This window comes from Protopterus annectens, chromosome 13.part0, assembly GCF_019279795.1.
Source record: "Protopterus annectens isolate FY-2018-M chromosome 13.part0, PAN1.0, whole genome shotgun sequence".
Classification (NCBI taxonomy): Eukaryota; Metazoa; Chordata; order Ceratodontiformes; family Protopteridae; genus Protopterus; species Protopterus annectens.
In genome coordinates, this window is record NC_056747.1 from 465,636,327 (window position 1) to 465,662,760 (window position 26,434).

The window sequence follows — 26,434 nt, forward strand, 5'->3', positions numbered from 1 at the left end:
ACATCAACTTTACAGTGATTTGGGTCTATCCAGAGGTTCAAGCAGTTATTGAACAGTATTTGTTAGATAGTGAGCAGGGAAGAAATCCTGTTAGTACAAAGTTAATTAGGACAGGAAGGAGATAATAGAACTGGATATAAGCATGTATGTAAGTTTTGATGGGAGGTAGGGCAGGGGGAATAGGAATACAGGAAAGTCAGGTAAATAAGAGGAAGGAAAGATACAGGTAGTGAAGAAGTTTGGTAAGGCGTACAGTGGAAAAGAATACAGGGAAAGCTGGCCTAAGAAGAAGCAGATACAATGAGACATAAAAGAATATATAAAGGCATGATAAGAAGAGAGTGACAGTTGGAATATGGAAGAGGGAAGAGTGTTCAAACGGGATATTTACAATGACATGTCCAGGTAGTATTTAGGTAATCTTTTACAGCTTTCTTGAAATATGACTTTAAAATCACATCCGTGAACAATAAACCAATTGAAATCATGTCCCATATACAAAACTGCTTGGGGTTGCAAAACATGACAGCTTCAAATATGACATCCAAATATAGAGCAGTATAAAAAAAACTCACAAAGTATGAATGCCAATTATCCAGTTGGACTTTCCCAATAAACAGAAATAAATAAATACATTTATAGGAAGGGGTAACGTGTAGTATTACTTACTACTGATCAGTTACCTCTTACTTTCAGTTTATTCTTTTGAACTGGATTCTGGTAATTTAACCTAATCACACCTTTTAAAGTTCACTTTTTGTAATCCTGATTGGGATAGCTTTCTTTCTTCTTTCAATTCAGCTATTTTTCTCTGGGACTTCCCTGTTTAGATATGACAGATTATGTTGAAAGCTTTTTTTTGGGGGGGGGGGCACTTAGTGATCTGAAAAGTCCTTTTTTCATTATTTTCTATAAAAAGTTGGATTAAGAATAATTTCAAATAAATTTCATATACAATTACAAATGAAGCTTCTGCCTTTCTTTAACCTATTACAACTGACATACACACACATTCCCCTGAGTGCATGATCTGTGAGTATAGCATTCACATGACTAGCACGCAGTATTAGTAAAATGCCCCGGCTTCTGTGTGGTAGTTTGGCACTGCAGAATTCTGACTATATATTGATGAACAACCACTGTATTGCTGAATAGCAAGAGTCTTGGTTTCAGTCTTCTTTTGATCTTGGTTCTAGCAATGCATTATACACTTTATATTATGAATCTGGAAATAGCCAAGTTTGACTATTTTGAAATTCACAATATAAAGTGTACAACAGGCTATTAGGACTATATTCCCAAAAAGACGTAACTCATAGTTCATACTTCTGTTTTGTCTGTCCTGTCCTAGAATACAAGGAACAATAGATAAAGTTTTCTGAGCGAGTAAAACAACACACACACAGACACACATCATTTGCTACCTAAATTAGCTTTATGAAAACATTTTGAGTAGTAGTAACAAGACAAGCCTTGAAAGATCAAAAAATGTAGCTGCAGAGATAGAGCAAGATTATTACATTTCTACTTGAAAATGCAGCTAGAATAACAATGCCATTATTGCAATTCCATCTAATGCCACTTTTAATAGTAGTAGTGACAGTTTCAGTGCTGTGACCTTACCAAAAGCATGGTAACACTGGAAGGATATGCAACTGATCCAAATATGCGGTCAGTTGTTTAATAACTGATCTTCCAAAGATACTGGAATAGAATGGCAAAAGAGCAATATATTGATAACCCAACATCAAGAAAAGGTTTCCCCAGAGTCCTAAGCATCATAGAATTGTTACTTGCTGTACAGTATAGTGGTTTGGGGTTCTGCCTGGTCAAAGAAAAGCTTCTGTCTTGCAACTTTCAGTATATGGGTTTGGATAAGCCTTCTGGCATTTAAATGTCATCATGGGGAGCTATGACTTGCTGGATGCTTGAATTATGCACAAGGTGGTGGCGGTTTTTGCAAATATGAGAAATTAAGGATGTGAGGGTGTGAATGTTTGTTGGCATGAACAGCATATATTTTGCAGAGCTTTTTCTTCTTTTTATCACCTGATAGCTGTGGACATTGATGTTTTGATAAAAATGGTAGGAGTGATATTGGGATGACTAGGTGACAGAGGGGGTAAGAATCCATCAATGCCACTGAAAATGTGACACATTAATGCACAATTGGCAGCAGAGTGAAGAAAGCTCCATGCTGGTCTCTCAAGTCACAGCACTGGTACACAACATCTTGCAAACTACAACCTGGCTACAACAGCATAAGGATATTTGCACTGGTGTCCAGAGCAGACCTCTCAACCAATTGGGGACAAATTTCAACAGAATCAGGGACAAGTCAAGAAAAAATCAGGGACACTTTTAAACTATTAGTGCTCTTAACTTGAAACATTGACAGAATCAGAGCATATGAATTAATACACATTTTCTGAAGTAAAAGAAGTTTATAACTCTTAATTATTGTTATTATTCATTAAGTGTAATTCACCACCTTTCATCCAAAAGTCACTAGTTTTAGGAGGGATTAAGAGGGACAGAGTTAAAATCTGAGTCAAAATCAGGGACAGTTGAGAGGTATGGTCCAGAGAATATATGGGTATCCAACATCCACACTGGACTGCTCATAGGTCACTTATAGAACTGAGCCTTTGGCCTAGTACCCCATTCCCCTTTCTTAATACTCTTTGCATAAACTGCAGTGTGTTTGACTACCCTCAACCTACTGTTTTTCACATAAGTTATTAGTTTTATACATGCACAATTGCCAAAGAAGGCTGGTAGAATTTTCCAGTTCCCCAAACCTTTCTTCCTGGTACAGTGCTACTGTCACCAGCCTGGATATGGCCAGAGACCTGCTACCTTCTAGACATTGATTAAACCAAATACAAAATTTGATTCCAAGAAGGTTGCACATAGATCAACAGCTGAATTTCAGTTTACCAGTGTGAAAAAAGAAACAGAGATAAGGGCTAGGAACTCTGTCAGTTTTAGTAGATTCAGTTACTGGTCACTAGGTACACTGTCAGGATGCCAGCAAAGAAAAAACCTGAGTGCCAGAAAGAAAATCAACTAAAAAAGGTGATGAAAAAACATTGACTAAGGATAATGCTGCAGCTGTTCAGCAAACAGCAGTTCAAGCCCCAGCTTTGCTATAAGACAGGACTTCCAGTAATCTAGAGTAAAAATAAATCAAATGTGGTCAGAACTGATTAAAATACATGAAATATTGAAGGACTATATTAACTCAAATAACAAAAGACTAGAAAAAATGGAAGCAGCTTTAAACAGCTATTCAGATAAACAGATAAAACTACAAAAATCAGAGGTTGAAATGAAGAAAAGGCTGGATGAGTATGAGACTGCTCAAGAAAGTTGTATCAAAAAATGTTAAAGTTAGAGGACAGATCATGCAGGAAGGACTGTATTAATTTTATGAAAGCACAAATAAGCAACTGGACTGGTATTCCACAGCAGGATTTTTTACTGAAAGGGCACATCATGTTTGTGCTCCAAACCTGGCCATGAGGAAGCAGCCAAGACCTGTATTAGTAAAGATGCAATCATACTAGCAGAAAGAGTTGATCCTGACAGAGCTGTGGCAGAAGGGCAACATATTAAAAATTAAGACAGAGTGTTTATGGAAAATGATTTCTCACTGTGCACTAGAAGAAAAACAAATTAATCCCAGAAATCAGGGAGTGTTGAGAGGCAGGTGTGAGATTCAAGCTGCTGTATCCAGCTGTCTTCAGAATATTTTCCCCTGTATGATCAGAGTCATTTTTTTATGTAGAGTAGGCTAAGGAGGAAATACAAAAGTTTGTCCAACAAAAAGTGAGCCATCAAACAGAAGGGGACTCTGGTTCTCATTCTTCTGATGGTAAAGCTCATAGAGGGACTTTACCAGAGAAACCTTTTACAATGTTCCAAAGAAAAATGTCTGAGAGAGAAAAGCACAGGAGTTGACCAGAAGAATCAGGAGTACCTTGGACTTTAAACAGAGTCTGGGGTTGGGAGATGGAGATGAACAGGAAGAAGAACAGCAGCACTGAAATTAGTAAATAAATGTATTATTATAAAGCATTAATCTCATTTGTTGAATATGGCTTTACAAGAAAAAGTAGAAAGACTGGACTTTTGTTGACTTTGTTAAAGTTTTTTTTGGGGGGGACTGAAAAGCATTTACCCCAATTCATGTCATTAAAGGAGAACAACACCTACAGACTCAAAAACATGTTTATTTCATCATGGTTTGGTGTTTCCTACATTTTAACATGTCTCTGGGCTTATTTACAGGTATTTAAATATTTTTATATGTAATTTCTGAGTCTGATCACATGGGCTCTGGTATCTTGAAGTGATTCTGATTGTTTAGACTGCCTCTAGATATCCCACAATGCAGTGCTTGTCTGTAAAAATTACATCATGCAGGCCTCTTTCTTTCTAAAGCTCCTGTCACTACACTGATTTTACATGCATACACTGCTGTCTTTCAGTCAGTTTTAAGTAACATTTAATGCTGTTCAGTGACTACTTAAAACACAAACAGTGCAAAGGTCACAGAACAAACTTTCAAAGTGCTTTTTACTGCAGCTTCTTTTTAGAAAGACTAAACTGCAGTCTTTTGTGAATCCTGAATTGTACTACTTGGATTCATCTCCAACCCCTTTCACACCCTAACTCCCCTAGCTGTCGAAGTGCTAAGGGTAAGTTGAGCTGTTACCTGCTGTGATTACTACTCAAAGCAGGAGACCTGTGCTGTTTCCTTATTTTAGCCTGTACTTTCTATATGGGTAGGGGAAGGACCAGGGAGCTGTAACATCACATCATGGGTGGGTGTTTAGGACAGTCATGGTAATCCCAGTTTGGGGAAGGAACTGGCAAGAAAACTATCTGTATTTAGTGGCCTTGATGATATCAGTACATTGGAGACTGCAGCAAGCTTTTCCAGGGTGGAATAAACATTTTTTAATGAAACCACCACAGTACCGTAAGGTACTGTTCTAGTGGAGATAAACAGTCAATTTAAAATATTTTAAATGCTGTATTGTTGTTTATTCATATATGGAGCAGTAAATATAGAGACAAAGGACAGAGAAGTTGAGCATTGAATAATAGAATCCTGTCGTTGTCCTTTAATGTTTCAGTGGTTAGTATTGCCACCTCACAGCAAGAGGTTCTCCGGTTCGATTCTCAGCTGGGGTGCCTTCTGTGCGGAGTCTGCATGTCCTCCCTGTGGTCATGTGGGTTTCCTCTGGGTGCTCCGGTTTCCTCGCACATCCCAAAGACATGCAGTAGGTGAATTGGACACTCTAAATTGGCCCTAGGTGTGTGTGTGCATGTGTGTGCCTTATGTGGAAGGTTGGGTGCCGGGCTGGCAACTCGACACTGTAAAACTCTACTGCCAATCATGAGCGGACAGATGATCCGCTGTGGCGACCCCTAACCGGGAAAAGCTGAAAGAAGAAGAAGAAGCTATATGTGATAAAGATGCTAAAGTAAACAAGTATTTGTACATTTTGTTTTTATGTTTCCAGGGAGACAAGCTTACTACAGAGGCAGGCAGTAAAACCAGAGCACTTTTTAAGTCAAAATGTAATGATTTCTGAAGGCCTACAATCTGTTTTTTGCATCCAGGAGGGGAATTAAGATACTGCAATAACATATGTCAATTGCTGTAAGTAGCAGCACAGGGTACAACATGCACTTTAGCATGGATAACCTTAATTTTAGGTCAGGTAAGGACTGCAAGTGCAGCTGTCAATTTGGGACAACTATTCCGATCAGTAGTCTTAAACTTTATTATTTGAAGAGGTACATTATTTTTTGTGTTTTGTTTTATGTTAATATGTTGTGGGGGTGTTCTGGTGGTGTCTGTTTTTTTTTGTTTCTTTTTGAAGGTTTTCATTAAAACAAAGTCTTATAATATGTTACACGGGTTCAAATGGAGATGACTAGTAACAACTGTATAAAAGATCAACAAGCCAAACAGTAAGTGTATATCACAACAAAAGCTGGAAATAGATATTTTAAAAAACTGCCCTATATATTAGGTGGGAATAATAACTTATCATAATAGGTTCATATGTAAGTACTAGGCTAGCTGCTCTTGCAGGCCATTTTAAGCCTAGCCAATTTCCCTTTTCTTGTGCTTGAAATAACCTATCCCATTTGGTTATACATCCCATGGTCAATAATTATATATTACTCCTAATGAAAATAATTGGGATAATGCTGTATACAATTTGAGGGGACCCATGCATGGGATACAGAATTTAGGAGCTGCATCTGTTCATTAGTAGTACAGAGGGCAGTCCTGGGGTGCATTTTCTATTTCCCATCCAAAGATCCAAGTTGCACTTAAAAATGAACAGGGATGAAATTTATTTTATGTGGATGGAGAGCCTATTCCATAGCAGCAGTATCTTCTGAAAAATACACCTGTCTCTCCAAACTATTCTGCTGATAGTACAGAAGAGGTTTACATCCCTAGATCAAACATTTCTGATGACATCTGACTTGCTGATGTGCAGTAAATCCATCAGTAATGGGTTGGAGGATGCCTTGTATGCCAGACAAAGCTCACTTCTTAGCAGTCTTACGGATGCTGAGTATAGTGGCAGGGCTTTGAGTTCATCCATGTAGGACACATTGTTTAGGCCTTTGTATTGGTTTAATAAGGTTCCTCTGTGGGTGTACCAGTTGTTGCATGTGTCTGGACAGGTACATGCCAAAGGGGGCATTATATTCAATGACTGGACTAATGAAGGCTGAGTAAAGGGGGCAATGACATCCCTAGATCTAGATACATCCCCCTTGTTTATAAGCTATGCAACATAGAAGAATTTTCTTACACTAGACACGTTTGTCAAAAGTTATGCCACTGTCCACATAAGTTCCCAAATCCTGAACAGCTACGTCAGCTGTTAGGGATGTAGTGCCAGTGTGGTAGTTCCCTGAGGTAGAGGACTTCCCAAAGAATACAATAATGTATTTTTTGGTATTTGGTTTCAGTACATGCTTTTGACACCAGTTATTGATTTGAGACAATCCTTCCTGCAGGATGGCTAAATCATTTGGAGATTCAGTGACTGCTTCTGTCTTGCAGTCATCTGCATACTTAGTCTGCCAGAGCCCTTTGGTATTGGCTTTTACTTCAGAAAATTAGATACCAAACAGGAGAGGTCCCACCTCAGAATCCTGGGGGACTTCACTGGTACCTGGCCTCTTTGTTGAGGTAACTTCCCCTATTTTGATTTTCTGTGTCCTATGCGTGAGCCAACTGGCAATCCAGCAGGTGATGTAGAGGGTTATTCCCAGTTTAGTAAGCTTTTCTACTATGCCCAAGTGAGAAATTATGTCAAAAGCTTTGGCCAGGTTGAATTATGTGGTGTGTACCATTTTGCCTTCATGCATTGCTTTAGTGACCTTTTCAAAAAATCCACCAGGTTGAGTAAGCATGACATGCCCTTGATGAATCCAAACTGAGACGGGTCTAGTGTTTGGACACTCCCTATGTCCTAATTGATTAATTCCACAATTAGTCTTTCCATGGCTATGCATATAAGGCTGGTCAGACTTATGGGTCTGTATTTGCTTTGGTCTGTGGAAGGTCCTCCCTTATGCAGAGGAATGATTGTAGCTGTTCTCAGTTCACTTGGTACAAAACCTGTATGAAGGCTGAGATTGAACAGTGTTGTTAGTGGTTTAGCTAAATCATGCTATTTAAGAAGAACCCAGGAATATTGTCAGTACCCACTGATGCAATATTTTTAGCTTCCGATAACACTTTTAGGACTTGATGTTGTGTGACACCTGTAGGTAGGCCAGTTTCAGGTATATCTTGAAGGTCAGTCAGAGGGGAGAGAGGGGTAAAACTAGAGCTAAATTTATCATCCAGTAGGTTAGCTATATTTCCATCCTCAGTATAGGTAACATTGTTCACAATCAGCTCAGCACATTGCTGTATTGTGCTTTTGAGATTACGAACATAACTAAAAAATGCATTGTGATGGTCTTTGGTTTGGGTAGCTGTTTTAGCCTTAAATTCTGCTTTGGTAGATTTTACTAAGCTCCTGAGTTTGTTTCAGTGACAAGGGCTCTAACATTCTGGGAGTTGCTCTCTATTCTTCCTCCCAAGCTGACAAATAATGGCACCAAAAACTAAGCCAATTACTGAAGTCAATTATTTGTTTGCTCATATTGCGGCACCATTCTTGGAGAAGGTAGAATGCTGCTTGGTGCTAAACTCATACCTGCCTTGGACACTGTCTGAGCACTCCATAATGTCTTTCCTAATATAATTCATGGAGGTACACTAAGTCATTCACACCAGCATGAACTATGACAGAGTCATACTGGAACTTGCTGTTCAAGGACTTCAGTGCTTGAGTGTTCTGGCAGATCCTGGCACCAGGCAACTAACCATCACTCTTTTCTTGCTCAGCCTGGTAAGAGGCACATCTCTATGTCTTTCAACATTACAAGAATGTTTGGTTGGGTTGATAGCTGCTTTATGGGCTCAGTATTTCTGACTTTGGCACTCCTTGAGTTATGTGAAGAAGTAGGCTTAATATGCTGAATGTGCTTTGTTTTGGAGGTCTGAGGTTTAGGCTAGTTAATCTTTAGAACATCAGCATATGATGTATTGTGTTGTCCTTAGAGACGTGTGATGTGTATTGTACTGCTGACAATTTTGGTGTCCGAGTTTACTGTGTATGATATTTTTACCTCAAAGGATATTATGAACATACAACTCACACACTCCGGGTTATGCTGTTTGAGTAATAGATGATCTACAGACAGCATGAGACAATTCTTACACTGTCTAAAGATACCAAGTTAATTCAGGTTTACTAGAGAAGTTGTGGGGTAGTGCTGGTCTATGATATTGACAGGAATAAATCTGGGGGCAGGAGTAACTATAAATGCTTGGAGTTTGGTTTTAGAATAATATTTGGGTGGGCTTGCTACTGAAGATTTAACTTTCAGTACAAAATAACTAGTCTGGAAACCGTCTTCTGCCACCAGCTAATAAAAGCAAAAATCTCCTAATTAGATATTAAAATAAGTGCAAGCAGTATCAGTACACTCAATATTAAGAAATTGTATCAAAGGTCTTTTAGCCTGGCGAGAAGTTCAAGGAATAGACTTTGCAAAATGATATCTATGTACTTATTTGTCAACAGCCAATGAATGGGGAGAGGCAGGGAATTATGTTGTCAAATTATCACAAGGGGCAGGAGACAACAGATATTCTGGGTTTAGGAACACAACTGCAACAGCGTCAGTGCAACAATTAGCCCCATTATGATTATTCCAAGGCAGTATATTGGCAACAGTCTCCATATTATTTTGGAATGTGAGTGGCCTCACAAGTATAGATAAAAAGTAGGAGTACTGATTAAAGAAATGCAGAGTGCAAATAGCACTGCTACATAAAACACATTTGGAAAGATGTGAGCATGTAAATTTGATACAGAAATGATTTCAGGATGGATATTTACCAAAGTATCAGACAATGAAAAAAGGAGAGTACTTAAACTAATTGCTAGAAGAGCTTTAATAGTGATAGAAGAGGGAGAAAAAGATAAAATTGGTAGATTTGTGGTAGTAAGGAGCTACTGACAAGTGAGAAGGATTATGCTGGCATGTATTTATATTCCACCTGAAACTGTTATTACCTAGTTTAAGAACATTTTGGTTGAAATCAGCTTTCAGCAGAGAATATTATATGTAGGGAGGACTGGAACTTGATTTGCAACAGTGAGGATGTGTCTGGGGGGACCTAGAAGGGAAAATAAAACAAAAGAGGGTAGATTTCCGAAGAAATTTATGAAAATATTTGGTATGTAGGACATTAATTTTGTAGTAGAGGAGTGAATTGACATCTTATTACCAAAGGTACAATAACTGGACTAGACAGAAATCATATTTCACAGGAACATGTGCATTTAATTGAAAGCTTTGACACACATCCAATAAATATTTCAGATCATGTGCCAGTAACAATGTCTCTAAAAATGCAAGGTAATGAAGTAAAATTGAAACACTGGCACTTCCCCACCTACCTGTTAAAAAGAGAAAGGAATTTAAGAAATGGGTAGTAGAAATTATTTGAGAGTTATTAAGGAAGATGGAAAAGTCTTTTGATGTTGTAGCTAGTGAGTGGGATAAAATGAAAGTGGGATTTCAAAACAGGGTAGAAAAAGAGATATGGTGAAGAAGGGGGGCTGACAAAAGTTAAAGTATTAGTAGAGTACAGGGAATCTCACAGAACAAGAAAAGGCAGAACTAATGAGTACTAAAGAGAAATAATGGAGAATCCAGATAATATGCATGAATTTAGAAATATTGCAGTTAAGCAAATGTTTTTTTGATAACTCCAGAACACAAAAACTTCTAGCACAACAACTTGGGCACTAGTAAGTAGAATGGGTTGTTGCCACGCTTAGGGAGTCTGTAACAGGAAAATAACCACAGATCCTAATGAGGTATAATAGGTATTTTGTAAATTTTATGAAAATTTGTATGAAGCAGAAAAATGTGGAAATCAAGAAAGAGCACAAATGAAAATATTTATGGAAGACTTAAGTGTGCTAAGGTTGCAGAAAGATGGGGATCAACAATTAACAGTTAAGATAGGAGGAGATGAGATAAAAACAGTGGCCTACAATCTACAGGAAAGTCTCTAGGAATAGACAGTACTTCGATGGAGGTTTGGAAGCTGAGAGGCAAGAAAGTGATAAAGCTCTGGAAGGTTGTGTTTAACAGTAAACACCAACTTCCTGGAAAAAAAGCTATGGTGGCTGCAATACCTAAAGACACTAAGGGTCCATCAGACTCGGCTACATATAGGCCCATTGTAATTTTAAACCATGATTATAAAGTATTTATGTCTATAATAGGTTCATAGGCATTTACTAGGCTAACGACCACAAGGGCCTTTTTAAGCCTAGCCATGCATCCCAAATTTCTGACTAGTTCTGATACCCTTGATAAGTGTAAGCATGGGTCTGGGAAATGAACTATTTACAGGTTAGCTGTTTGCATCAGAGACAAAGTTGCCAAACCATGGATGAATATCTGGTTTCCCATCCAATTGTCCACACTGAACTTAAATTGGATTAGGGAGGAACTCTGCTTCACATGGATGGAGAGTCTGTTCCATAGACGGGGTAGTCTCTGGGATACATACCTATCTCCATCAGGTCCTATTTATATCACAAGCAAAGTTTAAGTCTTTAGAACAGGCAATTCTGGTACTGTTTCCTTTGTGGATATGCAGGAGGTCCATCAGAGTGGGGTCTGATAATGCCCTGTATGCCAGGCATAGATCTCCCCTCAAAAGCCTGTATGAGACAGAATACAGGGATAGGGTCTTGAGGTGGTTTGCACAGGACATCTTACTTATGCCCTGTATTCTTTTGTATTTTTTTTACCTCTTTGGATGTTCCAGTTGGATATGCCTGGTTAGGTACAAACCAAAGGGGGCATTGTACTCAATGATAGGTCTGACGAATGCTGAATATAATGGAACAATGACTTCCTTGGACATAGATGCCATACTTTGTTTATAAGTTGCGCAGCATACATTGATTTCCTTACCACTGTAGACACATGATGATCAAAGGCTAGATTACTATCTATGGGTGTCCCTAAGTCCCTGACTACTGGATTAACTCTAAGGGGTATGTTGTCAATATGGTATTTACCAGGGATGGATGACTTCCCAAAGTATACCATTATGCATTTCTTGGCATTTAGTTTTAGTCCATTACTCTGACATCAATTGTTTGTGTATGTCAGCCCCTCCTGGAGAACTTGTGTGTCAGTGTGAGACTCAATGACGGCTCCTAATTTGCAATCTGCAAATTTAGTCAGCCACAGACCACTGACATTGGCCTTGACTTCTGAGAAGTAAATGCCAAAAAGGAGCATTCCAAGGACTGAACCCTGAGGGACTCCACTTGTGACTGGCCTCTTTGTAGAGGTGTACTCCCCAGTTTTAACTACCTGGGTCCTGTCTTTGAGCCAGTTGGCTATCCACAGGGTGACATACGGGTTTGTACCTAACCTCTTGAGTTTGTCAACAATGCCAGAGTTGAGTACTGTGTCAAATGCCTTGGCTAGGTCAAGGTAGGCAGTGTGAACAATTTTGCTCTCATCCATTGCTTTGGTGACCTTCTCAAAGAAGTCTGCCAGGATGAGTAGGCATGGTCTGCCCTTTACAAAAACAAAAGGGGTTGAGTCCAGTATCTGGAGGTTTACTATATCTCTGTTGATCATCTCCATGATAATTCTTTCCATGGCTTTACATATAAGACAAGTGAGACGTATGGGTCTGTAGTTTCCAGGGTCTGTAGATGGCCAACCTTTGTGCAGAGGGATGACTGTTGCCTTTCTCCATTCATAAGGCATGAAGCCTGTTCGGTGACTACAGTTAAACAGTAATTCCAGAGGCCCTGGTAGGTCATGTTTCATCCTGGGATATTATCTGGGCCCATTGATGTAGTGTTCTTGGTCTTAGAGAGAGCATTAAGGACCTGTTCTCTAATGATAGTAGGGGGAGTTATATTTGATGATATTTCCTGAGGGAAGGATGGGGGAGGGATAAAGTTGGAGCTGAATTTATCAGCCAGGAGGTTTGCTATAAATTCTGGCTGAGTATAGGTGGCTCCATTTACAATAAGCTCTGCACACAGTTGTGCATTGTCTTTGAGGTTGTGGACACAGCTAAAGAATGCTTTGTGGTTGTCCTTGGAGGCCAAACTTACCTCAGATTTGGTTTTGGTAGACTATTTGTCCTCTGAATTGTTTGTTTAGTTTAATGAGAGTGTTTTTATCATGCTGGGTGCTGCACCTCCTAGTTTTTGCCATGATTTTCTTCCTGCTGTTATACATCAGATTGATTTTGTAATTCCACCAGGGTGGCTTATTTTTTGAGTTAGTTCTGTACTTCTTCCTGGTGGAATAGCTAAAGTAATGGCAAAGATGTTACCAAAATTGATAAATATGGATTGATGTGATTTTGTGGCGAGGAGACAAATATTTGACAGCATTAATAGAACAGTGATGATCCAGAGGGAGGCAATGTGTAAGAAAATAACTGCTGCTGTTGGTGGGTATTGATGCAGTGAAAGCATTTGACAGAGTATGCTCAGCTTTTGAGTAGGGCAATGGAAGCATTTGCATTCCTGATACAATGGTATGGTAAATTAGTAGACTATGTGAGGGACTGGAAGCAAAAAGTAATGTTGGAGGGTTCCTCTCTGGCAGGTTGTACCTGAACAAAATAACCAGGCAGGGGTGTTCTCTTTCTTCTTTATTTTCTTTATATTTAGAGCCAATGGCAAAAAAGAAATAAATACGGTACTCAGAAATTCAGGGATATAATTGGTATCCTAGCCAAGAAAGTTTGACTTTATTTGCATACAATATTCTTTTATAAAACCAGAAAAGGACATCTCAGTGTTGTGGAACATCTTGTGACAGTTTCATGTCTTTTTGGAATGCAAAATTAGTGAAGGTAAAACAAAGGCTAGAGCTGTACATTATGGACTCACAAATTAATTGGTTCAGCAATCCCCACATTTATGGTGACAAGATGAAATAAAGTATTTAGGAGCATGGATTTAAAAGGATTCTGTTATTGCAGCTAAGGATAAGTTGGAAGAAGCTAAAAAAATATAATACGAAACTGGATGCTGTTGTTTATGGTTATGGATAGCAAGATACAAGAAATTAAAATGTTTTTAGTCCCTTTAGTTTTATATACAGATCAGGCATATTTTTATCAGCCAGAAGAGAAGATGTGGAAAGTAATTAATAAAAATTTGAAGGAAGTTATCTGGGAGGGGAAAAAGGGCAAGTGTGACAAGCTGGTCACTCCAACAGAATGTGGCAGTTTAAGATTAAGATTCTGTTAGAAAGAATTGAGACTGTATTATACTGGAATTAACTGGAAACAAGTAAAATGAGACTGGAATGAACGTCTGTTTGTTAATTGCCCAAACTTGTGCTGAACAGGTGCCATTTTCTCCTTTATTGGTGAAGTATTTTGTACTTTTCAAAATGAATTCTGCAAACACTGTAGTTCAGTTAATAAGGCTTTATTAGATATTCACAATATCAGAATACTGTCTTCATTAACAGTGCTGATAAACAATAACAATCTGCATAAATTCTGGAATGCTGGTTAACAGTAACAGTGCTGATAAATGTATCCAAAGTTTCTGCAGGTGTATTCTGAGTCTTCTGAATAATATAATCTGAAACAGTCTTTTAGTATGAATATTTAACTTGACTTCTGTAATCCAGCTCAAGTGTCTGTTCTGCAGTCCAAAAGATAACTTCCTTTCTGGAATGCTGAATATTTAATCTTTTCTGTATGTCAGTCCGAACTGACTGACTTCACTGTCTCTGAAGAAGATTTTAATAATACCAAAACCCTGTAATGCTTTACACTCCTCTTTAGCCTTGGTTTCCAAGTCTTGTCTTGCATGTGCCTCTTTATCTAGCATTCCATTGCTATGTACGTCTTTCTCTTGAAAAAGGAGCATTCGGTAGCTGGCAAGATTGTATCTTTCCCTTGAGAAAGGAACATTCTGTATTTTCTGCACATTTTATGCTTATCTTTCCTTTCTAATAAACTGTCTTTCTCTGAAACTGAATGCATATGTCTGACTATAATTTCAGGCCTTATTCTACCTTAATGTACTACAGTGAATTCATTAAGAATACCCTCAATCTAAAAGCTGATTTGAAGGGATATTTTAGAGCTACACGGTTAAGCCTCATATACACAACACAAGCAGAAAGCTATAATTCAAAGTGGAAAGGGATGATGATCAAACAGGGAGAAATTCAAGAAATAAGGAGAGAGTGAGATTTTGGATTCAGATCCTTAAGGAGGACAGCCATAAAAATATTGTACTCAAAATAAAAGAAAGTATTCTAAGAACTAAGCCAACACAAGAATGGAGAAAGGAGATTTTTCTGATAGAGATGACTGCAATTATGGGTACAGAAAACAGGCAAGAGGAGTTTGGAATTTTCTGGAGAAAACTGGCAAAAAGAACCAAGGTATTGGGAGCAAATAACTAGAAAGGAAAAAGCAATAGAATAGGAAAAGGCCAAGAAGACATTTGGACTTTAGGCTAGAAACTGACTTCCCTATCAGAGATTGATATCAGAGTATAAGCAAAGAGAAAGGGATAGGGGAGTCCTAAGTGAAAGACCTGCTCTGGTAGGGTTTTCAGTTGAATCTAGAACAGAAAACAATGTTAAAAGGGGATAATTAGTAGGCATGTAAAATACTGCACAATAAGTATTAAGTATCAATCAGAGGAGGTTAAAAAGATTGGGGAGTATGCAACAAAGTCTAGAAGCTATATGATTTTTGTTTGGATGTGTTGCATAGGTATTTTTATACCCAAGCAGGTGCCAAAGACTTTTTCCCTCAGATAGATGACAAATGTTGAAGATGTAATGGGGACATTAACTTTGGGGATGTAATTCGTTAGCAGACTTCAAAAATTCCCCATGGAGTACTCTGTTAGAAATATTGGGTGAGGAAATGGATGTAACTAAGGAAATCATTTTTGAGCTGAGATATAGGAACTAAGTTACCTAGACATAGTAAGGCCTTACTAAGTTTAATTCTGGGGGCTGCCAAAAAAAGCAATTTCTGGAAAATGGAAATCAAAGTTAAAAACAAATGTATTTCATAGTATTGAATATTGTAACAGATAATAGAATGGGAAGTGGGATCTTTACTAAAGGTTAGGAGCAGATTACATGGAAAAAATGGAAATTGTGGGGAAAATACATGCAGAATAATGTTTTGGAGGAGGAGGAATGAGATTTAAGGGCAGGCAGGAATTGAGCAATTTATTCAATGTTAGACTGATGATAGTTATATAAAAAATGTTATGTATAATGATTGCTAATTAGGAACGTTAATATTGTTTGTTTTCCTTTATATAAATGTATGTTTTCTTATGTCTTAAGTGATAATTCACTAAAGGTGTTAAAAAAGGCAATTACTACAAGCTTCCTCACAATATGGATATGCTCACACAGGGTCAGAGGCGACTGGTGCACCCCAACTTAAAAGCAATTGCTCCTGACATCCTGAACAATTCTGTCTGCATATTCTTTAGGCACCTGTTCCATGAGGATGTGCAACAGGTATTTAAGAAGGTAAGAAATCTGCAACTATAAAATCTTAAGTTTACCAGTGGAAAAGGTTTTCGTGGAGGTGCCTACCCAACATCAGAGGGCCTGGAATGGTGTCTACCCCACTGGGTTTGAAATACTGGTGAGCTACTCAAAAATGGCTTATCTTATGCATCTATCAAGGTGCTTCTGGCAGCCATCTCAGTGTGTCTGACCATGGATCCCCATCTTTTGTCCCTTTTAATGGTCAAACTGTTTATGAAAGGAGTGTTGGACTTGATACCAACTTGAAAGCAAACTTGTCCTTCATGGCATTTCAGCTCTGTTCTTGAAGAATTGAACTTTTCCCCTTCTGAACTTACCTGATTTGAGGTTCATCATTTGGAAGATTGTTTTGTTTATTGCTTTGACATCTACAAGGCAAATCTGGGAGCTTCAAGCTCTCATGGTGGGTCAAACTTATCTGATTTTCCCTAAGGACAGTGTTGTTCTATGCAGTATTCCTTCTTTCATGCCAAAAGTTGTTTCTGAATTTACCCTGAATCAATTTGTCAATCTCCCAGTTTTCTTTCCAGAGCCTAAAAACAAGGGAGAGAAACGTTCTGTATATCTTGGAAGTGCATATGCAGCTCATGTACTGCCTTGGCAAAACTAAGCCCTTCAGGAAAGCTGAACAGCTGTCTATTTCTTATTTTGGGGCTAGGAAAGGTCAACCTGTCTCTAAGCAAATGACTATTCATTGTTTGGCCTCTGCTGTTGTTTTCAGTTACTCCCACAATGGTCTATCTATTCCATTGGTTGGCCTCTGCTGCTGTTTTCAGTTATTCCCACAATGGTCTATCTATTCCAGACCAGGATAAGGAAGATTCCACCACAACCTTATCTTTTTCAGTAGCATATTGGAAAAGAGTGGACTCTAGAAACATTCTAGAGGCAGCAGCTTGGTCCTCTGTTAATACCTTTACATAACAACACACACTGGATTCTTTCTCAAGTACCAGAGCAGGGTTTGCAAGGACTCTTCACTAGGGCTCCTAGATCCTTATCTTTCCTGCTCAGGTAGGTTAAACTTTAGGAATTTACCCATATGGCAGTGTGAATGATGAGCACAGCACAATTGCATAAGTCCTACTTATCTGCAACAGTAGTTGTTGAAATTTGACACTGCCTCTGTGGCAGCACCCACCCCCCACCCCCTTGTTTTGTATATAGCGCAACTATATCCAACCTTTTTGTTATTATTGGTTGGCTTTGGATATTTGGGTTGCTGTTATGCAATGCAACTGGTTGGTTTTAGGCAAGTCTTTTTTCTGGTCCTTTTTGGTTCATACATCTTGGCATGAAAAGCCTGAATATCGGACCTTCTGTGGTAGGGGGTTAGGCTTCCCTTGATGGGAGAGGCTTAGGCAATCCCCTATCACCATGTGTCAGAGGAGGGGAATGTTAGCAGTGGAAAGCTAGTGTGAGCTTTGTGCATGGTTAGAATCCATTTGTCACTGTGGCAGTGTGAAATCCGAACATTGACTGTTATGGGTAAAGCGGACTTGCATAACTGTACTTTCCTATAGCATGTGGTCTGAAGGATTCTAAGGAAATGGCATCCCTCTTTATGCAGGGAGGGGTCTGTGTCATTATGCAGGGCAATCTACCTTCTTGCAGCAAACTTGTCCCCAACAAGAATCTTATTAGCATGTCTAATTCTGGCCCTAGTGTATGTCTAAGACTTTGTCTGCTGGCCACACCTCCGATGCAGTCTTCATTACCAGAATTGGCAGTGTGTCGGTGTCCTGGGCCTCGTTACTGGAGATCACACTGCTCTCCAGATGACTGCAACAGGATCAGCTTTACAGCCTTCAGTGTAGTCCATTTGGGTTATTCACCCATTTTTAAAATAAGTCATTCTTTGAGGACACCACAAGTTCTGCAGCATCTGCTGAAAAGGAGGTATTAAGAATGTGAAGGAGATTTCACCCTTTAAAGCAGACTCAGAGTCCTGCCTAAAGGTGCTATTTCTTCTCCTCCTACTTCTTTCCCATTTCTACAGAGAGCTGGTTTGAGATAATTCAGCTGGGATTGGTGAGGATTTCACTTATTTGTCTTCTTGTGAAAAGTAGATAAGCTTTCTTAAGAATAAAGCACACTAAGTGTTTTTGAGATCTCAGCATGGATATTTGGCACACTTCTTATAACTGAATTTAGTTATAAAGTTATCACAGCAGTGTCAACACTATCTTTTTAATTTTTCCAAGTCTTTTGGGTTTCTAATACCATTACTGGAATGGACCCCATTCCTAGGTCAAAGTATGATTCAAGTTAATGAAATTAGTATTGTTTCAGTCTTTGATATTAGCCAGAAGTGTGCTTCATAGCATCTGCAATATGCCCAGTGATGACTCCTCCTTCAGTTCATACAGAGTTACATGTATTGGTAACATATATTAAGTATGATTGTTAATTCTTTTTTATAAGACCCATTGCTCCTACTACTATTGGAACTATCGGAGTATTCTTCTTCCACATTGCCCTCATTTCTGCCTGCAAATCCCGGTATTTTATGAATTTGTGTCTCTCTCTCTGCATAAGACACACACTGTACTCACTGGGCGTAGCAATTTCAATGATCAAGGCTACTTTTGTCTTCTTTTCATGGACTACTGTAGCTGGTTTACTTGCATCTATTTTTTGAACGGTTGGTAATGGCTGGTAATATGTGATATAAACTTCAACATTTTCTATAATGCTTTGTGGCTCATGTTTGCAGTGTTTTTCAACTATTCAGTATTATAATGTTTGCACAATCCCCAATGCAACAGTCTTGCCACATCATTATGCCTTTCAGCATACAATCCTTCCGCTATTAGTATATCACAACCAGCAACAAGATGTGCAACTGTTTCCAATTCTGTTTTACAAAACCTACATTTGTCTGTTTCTCCCACATGTTCAATGAACTCTGTAAACCAACCAATACATAGTCGACTATCTAGGCCGCCAACATTAACCTTTCATCTTTTGGTTTAAATTCACTTCTCCTTTACTATTCCTGCATTCGATCATGATCAACATGAGCTTATTCCAAGAGTTTTCTATACTTCCAACTATATTTATGCATTTTCCACATATCTTGCTTTCTCATCTGATCCTTCACCTTATATTCTTTTCTTTGTTTTTGGCACATTCAGTTGCTGCCTGATATTTATCTACTTCTGATTTGATTTCCATTCCCACTTGACACCAATACACTTCTGCTAAAGTAAGCAGGAAAGTCATCTTAGACAGTCTCCTCATGTTTCAAAACTTTCACTACATTTTGGTCTTGTGAGGTCAGCAGATATATATGCAGTCCCACGACTGCAGATCTATACATGTAATCAGTTTCAAGGAGGCCCATACCGCCTTCAGAACAGGGAACATATAGTATTGGTATACACTAATTTTTATAAATCATTTGATATGCATGAAGCATCCTTCTTTGTTTTCCTGTCTACCTGATCCAACACCTTTTGGGGCCAGTCAGTCACTCCAAAACTGTCAGTTAGGACAGGAAGAGCAATTTGGTTTATGAATTGGACTTTGTTCCTAGATGTCAACACTATTTTCATATTAATTTTAGTATTCTAAAATATTCCTTACTAAGTTTTATTCACATTTGTTCATGTTTTAGTGTTGATCCTTCATCATTTCCCAAATATTTATACACTCTTTCTTGTTTAAGTTCTTTTATACCACATTTCTGTCCCAAACTGATGTTTTCTTGGTGCTGCAGCTTTCATGCTTTAAAGGTTGCTTTTGTGCATTTATCAAAACCAAATGACATTCTTATGTCATGTGAAAAAGTTTTGACCACATACAGTTGTGCTTCCAGTTCTTTATCTGATGAACTATACAGTTTAAGTCATCTACAAAAAGAAGATGAGAAGTCTTTACACTATACTGTTTTCTGAGAACCAAATTATAGCCATGACCTATCTGTTAAGTAGATAGCTTAATAGATTAAGGGCAAGAGAAAAGAGCAGCGATGATGGAGAGTCACCATGGAATATCCTCCTTTGCATTTTTATCCCTGGAATAATAAATTGTCCTTTATCATGGCTTAAGTGCAAAGTGGTTTGCTCCTGTTTCATGGTCGATGTAATGTAATCAATCAGTGTAGGGTGTATCTTATACATTTTAAGCACTTTTATCCATGAATATAGGATACTGTCAAATGCTTTATCTATGAATATAGGATACTGTCAAATGCTTTTTTGTAGTCTATTTATGCCATACTTATGTTCTTCTCCTTTTTACAGTTCTCCATTATGACTTTATTGACAAATTATCCTTTTTTCCATTCAACATTCTTCTGTTACCCTTTTGCTCTATTGCAGTGATTGAGTTTTCTTCTAAATGACTATAATAAACTCTGTCAGCATCAGTTCCACTGTATAGGTTATATATCGTCAGAAGGCAGGTTATTGGTTTATAGTTTTTTAAGATAGCCTGCAGGTTTGCTCTTAAGTAGGAGCATTGTATTGCGTTATTAGTGAGGCTGGTATCTGTTTGGGGGTGCACACACAAATCTTCATGTAAAGATGTTAATAATTTTAGCCAGAAGTTAGGTACTGTATCTGGACCTGCAGTTGTCCAGTAAGGGGTGTTTCATCTATTTCATATCCTGTACATTTGAACTTCTTATTCTTTTACTTCTTCTATCCATTTATCATCTTTACGTTCCACAGGATCTTCATAGATATTTCTCCAAAATGTATCTATGTCTTCTTTTTTGGTGGTGTTTCCTAATTCTCAATAAATCTTTTTGGGTCATCAGTAAATTGGTTATTTTGTACTTTTCTTTTACTTATGTCTGCATATCTTTTAAGTTTTTCTGCTTATGCTGATATTTTTTTATTTTTATTATTTGTGGTAGGGCATGATTGATCCTGATCTGTTCTGATACTGTGCATTGCTTTTATCACATCTGAGTATTTTTGTTGATCTGTTCCCTCTTCCATACTCTTCTAACAGTGACACCTCTTGTCTGAATTGCTTTTTAGTTTTCTCTGTTCAAAACTTACATGATGGGATTTGATTTCTCCCCTTCCTTTCCCTTACTACCCTGTGTTTTTGTGGTAAGACTATCTGTTATTAATTTAGCTGCACAGTAATATATTGTATTTATTTCTGTTATATCACATGAATCTCTATGAACAGTTCAAATTACTGTGTTCGTTTGTTTTATCAAACTTCTAACTTTTTAGACTTTCTCCAGTCTATTTCTTTCATTGATCTTAATATGTCTGTTCATCTGTACTACAGCATGCAACTCTTCTCTTAGATCATTTTCTTCGAAACTGAGGGCACATTCTTTATTCTCCCTTTCCTGTAAGCATTCTATAGAAAGTTTCACAGCATCTTCCTATGTCAGATTTTCTTCAGTTTCAGTTCTAGTATGGTTGTTGCCTTGGTTGAGCAGATTTGCCCAATAATATGTTTTCAGTTCTCAGGATGTGCCTGTATAGTGCTAAGCCTTTCACCAGAGTGTCTCTCTTGAATCTCCCATTCAGTGTGTTAAAAAAAAGTTGTACGAGAGAAAGGTTTAGTGCCCCAGCACGTATAACCAAGTTTTTCTTTTATGGATTGTACTTGCATTGTATCAAATGGTTTCTCCTTTCCTATCTCCCCATCCTTAATCGACAATGCCCTTCTGTTCCTCTTGAGCTCAAATGATAAGAAAAGAAGGAAGGTGAAGTACAGTACATGTTAACACTGATCCTGGCATTTTTGAGATATGATGTGACACCAGGAATTAGATGTAAAATGTATCCATATTAATATTAACTAGGCAGGAAAAATGAGACTATATAAAGGAAGAATCAGCAGTAGTAGTCTAACCAATGTATTATACTAAACTTCTTAAACTATTTATATTGTATTTGTATCTCAAGTTAGTCAATTTTGATGCTATTTGTGAAATGTTTTCTCCAAGTCCTTTTTTTTGCTTCTTACAGTTGTTGCTGCTAATGATCTTAAATGGCAAACCTCTGGAATCTTTCGTCCATTTGTAGAGGTGAATATGATTGGACCTCATCTTAGTGACAAGAAAAGAAAATTTGCAACAAAATCCAAAAACAACAGCTGGGCTCCAAAATACAATGAAACATTTCATTTGTAAGTGTACATGATTTTTTTTCTTTTAGCCACTGAAAAAGATCAATGGTTAATATTTTCTTTTTTTCCATCTCCACAATCCCACCCAATGGCTTTGTTTCTGCTTCTAGTTGTCTAAGTTGCTGCTTTTCCAAGGCAAAAAACATGCCAATTCATTTTCCAGACAGAGCAAACCCTCTATGACCCATTTGTTTCCTGCCTGAGGTGACAGCCTCATCAGTCCTTTCGCCTTTAGGGAGTCAGCCAGACTACCAAGTCATGCAGACCACCTGTCTTTATGCCTGACCTAATATCTTCTTGTGATGGCATGGCTCTGCTAGAAGTACTGCTTGGGACTGCACATATGCTCCTACACAGGTGGAGCATTCTGTCCTTACAGTCTAACGTCACTTTGATGTAAATAGCACCAGGTTTACTCGTATAGTCTTATAAAGGTGCTTGGCACTGGATCACATTACCTACATAATGGGTGAACAAGCAAATGCAAATCAGAAACACCTCCCCACATGGTTGTCTACTCTTCTTGTGTCACTTATCTAACACGGGTCATCTGGAGAATAGTTAGGGTATTATCCCTACACACCACAGAGTCTCTGGTAACTTTTCTAAGTTTATATTCAGAAATACATACACCTTTTAGGCCTGAAATCACAACAAATGTTATATATTTATTTTTAAATAAAGACTAGATGCATGAAGTAACTGGAATATATGTACTGAGCTGAAATGAGGTGGATTACCACCCACAACTCTGATATGACATTCCAGAAGACTAGAGGCTTCTGAGCTTCCAAAAAACCCTAAGTTGTCTGTTTTTTGCTTATTTATACTATTTACTGCACTTTTTAATGTCTGCTGCCTACTGCTATACTGTATTTATTTACTCTGTATTAAACCAGACTGTTATACTGCAAATGCCTGCTATACTGTGCCTGCAAAATCAAATTTTATTGCTGTTTTCACCGTTTAGCAAGCGTTTTTGTTTTTTCCACTGTAAGTATTTACTGGCATTTTTTCACAGTTTTAAAGCTGCCTGCTCTGGTCTTCCCACCAAGCAGTACATAATTAACTGATCTGTTAAGTGTTTAAATCATTCTTTAGAGCCTCCTAGCTGGTTTTCTGCTGTTTTACACAGTTTTCAATGTCTCACTGCTATTTTTTTCTACAGTGTTAAATATTCTCTAGCATTTCCATCCACAGTATTCTGTAATGTTTCCTGCTGAAACTAGCTACTAGCTGTAGCATAGTTCAGATCCAGGCCTGCTGGTTTTGGAACTGTTTGTAGTAGTTTGTTTGTTCTGAGCACGTTTTCCAGGCCATCTTGGATTGGAAAGGGCCTATCTGCACTTTTGTGAGAGAATTGTGTTTGATTGGCACCTGACTGGAAAAGGGAGGTTTGGTCTAGGGCTTAGAATAAGCATCCTCATTGGTTCTTGGTCCTTTTGAATTTTGTTAGTTTTTTTTTTCTTCAGTTTTTAGCTTCTGGAATTTAGGCTCTGCATTTCAGCAGCTTTCTTTTTGTTTGTACCAAGCAGAACTGAGGTGAGCTACCAGCCACAACTCTGAGCTGAGATATCAGACGACTAGCAGCTTTTGAGCTTCCAAAAAAGCATAAGTTGCCTGTTTCGTTCTTTTTTTTGCTTATGTATTATATTTACTGCACTTTTTATTGCCTGCTGCCTACCTTTATACTGTATTTATTTACTGTGTACTAAACTACACTGTTATACTAGAATTGCCTGCTACACTGTGGCTGTAAAATCAAATGTTATTGCTGTTTTCACTGTTTAGCAAGCTTTTTTGTCGTTTCCCCTGTTTAAATATTTACTGGTATTTTTTCACTGTTTTAAAGCTATCTGTTCTGCCTGCTCTGGTTTTCCCACCATGCAGTACTTAATTAACTGATCTATTAACTGTTTAAAGCATTTTTAGAGCCTCCTGGCTGATTTTCTGCTGTTTTAAACATTTTTTCTGTATCACTGCTGTTTTTCTGCTGTGTTAAAATACTCTAGTGTTTCCCGTTGAAACTAGGGTAGCTGTAGTATAGTCCAGCTCCAGGCCTGCTGCTTCTGGAACTGTTTGTAGTGGTTTGTTTGTTCTGAGCATGTTTTCCAAGGTCTATGACACAGGATTGAATAGGTAAAATATCAAACAGCTGTAACACCGAAAATGCCGTTCATAGAAATCTGTTTTGTGGGGGGCTGTGCCCCCCTCATAACACCCCGCTAAATATATACATACCAACTCCGAGATTGCACTACAGTGAGGAAAGGGCAAATTTCCTGATTTTCACTGTACCGTGATCTCACAAAACGGATTTCTATGAACGGCATTTTCAGTGTTACAGCCATTCGATATTTTACCTATTCAATCCCATGTCATAGATCCTGTTTTCCATGCCATCTTGTATTGGAAGGAGCCTATCTGCACTTTTGAGAGAGAATGTTGTTTGATTGGCACCTGACTGGTAAAGGGAGGCCGCTCTAGGGCTTGGAATAAGCGGACGTCAGACAGTTATATTCAACAAATTTTCTCTTAAAACCTAGGCAGGAATATCCATTTGCTAAACTCCTCCATGTTCATTTCTAAAAAGCCACCCCTATTGACAATAGTCTTCAACCCAGCATTATGGGCAGTCGGACAGCCCTTGTTTCTCCTGCCAACCTTGATGACTTGGGTCTCTTAAGGCAGTGTAACAATTGCCTCATGTACACAGGCAACCCTCTACTAATAACACGGTCTAGTACAGAGTGCGAGAAATGTATTTACACCAATAATCTAGAATCCATGCTCTCTCTCACTCAAAACAGTAACACTAAGAAGGTTGTCAACTCACCTACCACTACTCATACACATAACACTACTATAGTACACATCAAACACATAAATCCACATATGCAGATGTTCTCTTGAAAAACTTACTGAAACACCAGAGACCGCCAAAACACAAGTCTGCTACATCTAACACAGTCTCCACAGCACCCATGACACATAGCAACACCAGTGCCTCACCCACCAAGCCAGTAAGGCATAACACTCAAAAACCAAGTTTTCTTGTCATTGGAGACTCAATAGTGAGGCACACGGATGTCCCACTCACCAGGTTGGACAAGGAGAAGGTCATGGTACTCTGTCTGCCCAGTGCCAGGATTCACCAAATCATGCATGCACTTGGGTCTCTCAGCAACAATTACTGTTATGACTCTGTCATAGTTCATGTTGGTGTGAATGAACTGAGATGTACCTCAATTGACTTTATGAAGAGAGAAATGGTCGAGCTCTCTGTGTATGTGTTTCAGGTAGGTATGGCCCTAGCCTTGAGCAGCATACTACCCTCACTTAGAATGATGCTACAGTATAAACAAAAAATTATTGATTTCAATAATTGGCTTAGTTTTTGGTGTCATTCCAAGGGAACCCTGATCCTGTCTGCCTGGGAAGCCATGGTCGACAAACCCTGCTGCTTTGCACCTGGGACCTCTAGAAGTTTGATTGTTGGTAAAGGCTCTTCCAAGGTCTTGAAGGCAACATTACAATGTGAAATTAACCAATCAGAACAAAATAAGGGCCATGCTGTTAAACGCTAAGAGCTTAAACCAAAAACTGCACTCCCTGGAAGCACTTTTGTCACTAGAAGATGTAGGTGTCTGTATAGTCACAAAAACTTGGTTTAAGGCCTCAGAGAGTACCCCGGCCCTGCAAGGCTGTAATGCCTTCCATACCTTTAGATCACAAAATGAATGTGTGAAAACCAAAGGAGGCAGTGTTTCAGTCTATATTAGAAATAAATTCACCTCACGTCTAATTATACTGGACAATTCCATGGAGATACTCCAGGTCCAGATTTCAGTGGGTTAGACCCCCATTCAAGTCCTAGCCAGTTATAGATCCCCTTTGATCGGTCATGACACCCACAAAGCTTACTTAACCAAATTGAAGACAATCCAAATTTTACTGAACATACTGGTCATGGGGGATTTCAGTTATCCCACCATCAACTGGGAAACCTACTGTAGCCCAAATTTGCTAGCACAAAAGTTCCTTGACTTTGTGAATTCAAATGCTCACAGTAATTAACCATATGGTCCAATAGAATAGTATCATATTA

General features: G+C 38.4%; 1 protein-coding gene across 1 annotated transcript in view; it reads left to right on the forward strand.

Annotated features, from left to right (window-relative positions):
* The window catches only part of UNC13A (unc-13 homolog A), a 5,702,976-nt gene that overhangs the window by 5,414,645 nt on the left and 261,897 nt on the right, over positions 1–26,434 (forward strand). The window contains exon 42 of the mRNA XM_044054109.1: positions 22,167–22,326. Coding sequence (XP_043910044.1) covers positions 22,167–22,326 — 160 coding nt within the window. The remainder of the gene's footprint in view (positions 1–22,166; positions 22,327–26,434) is intronic.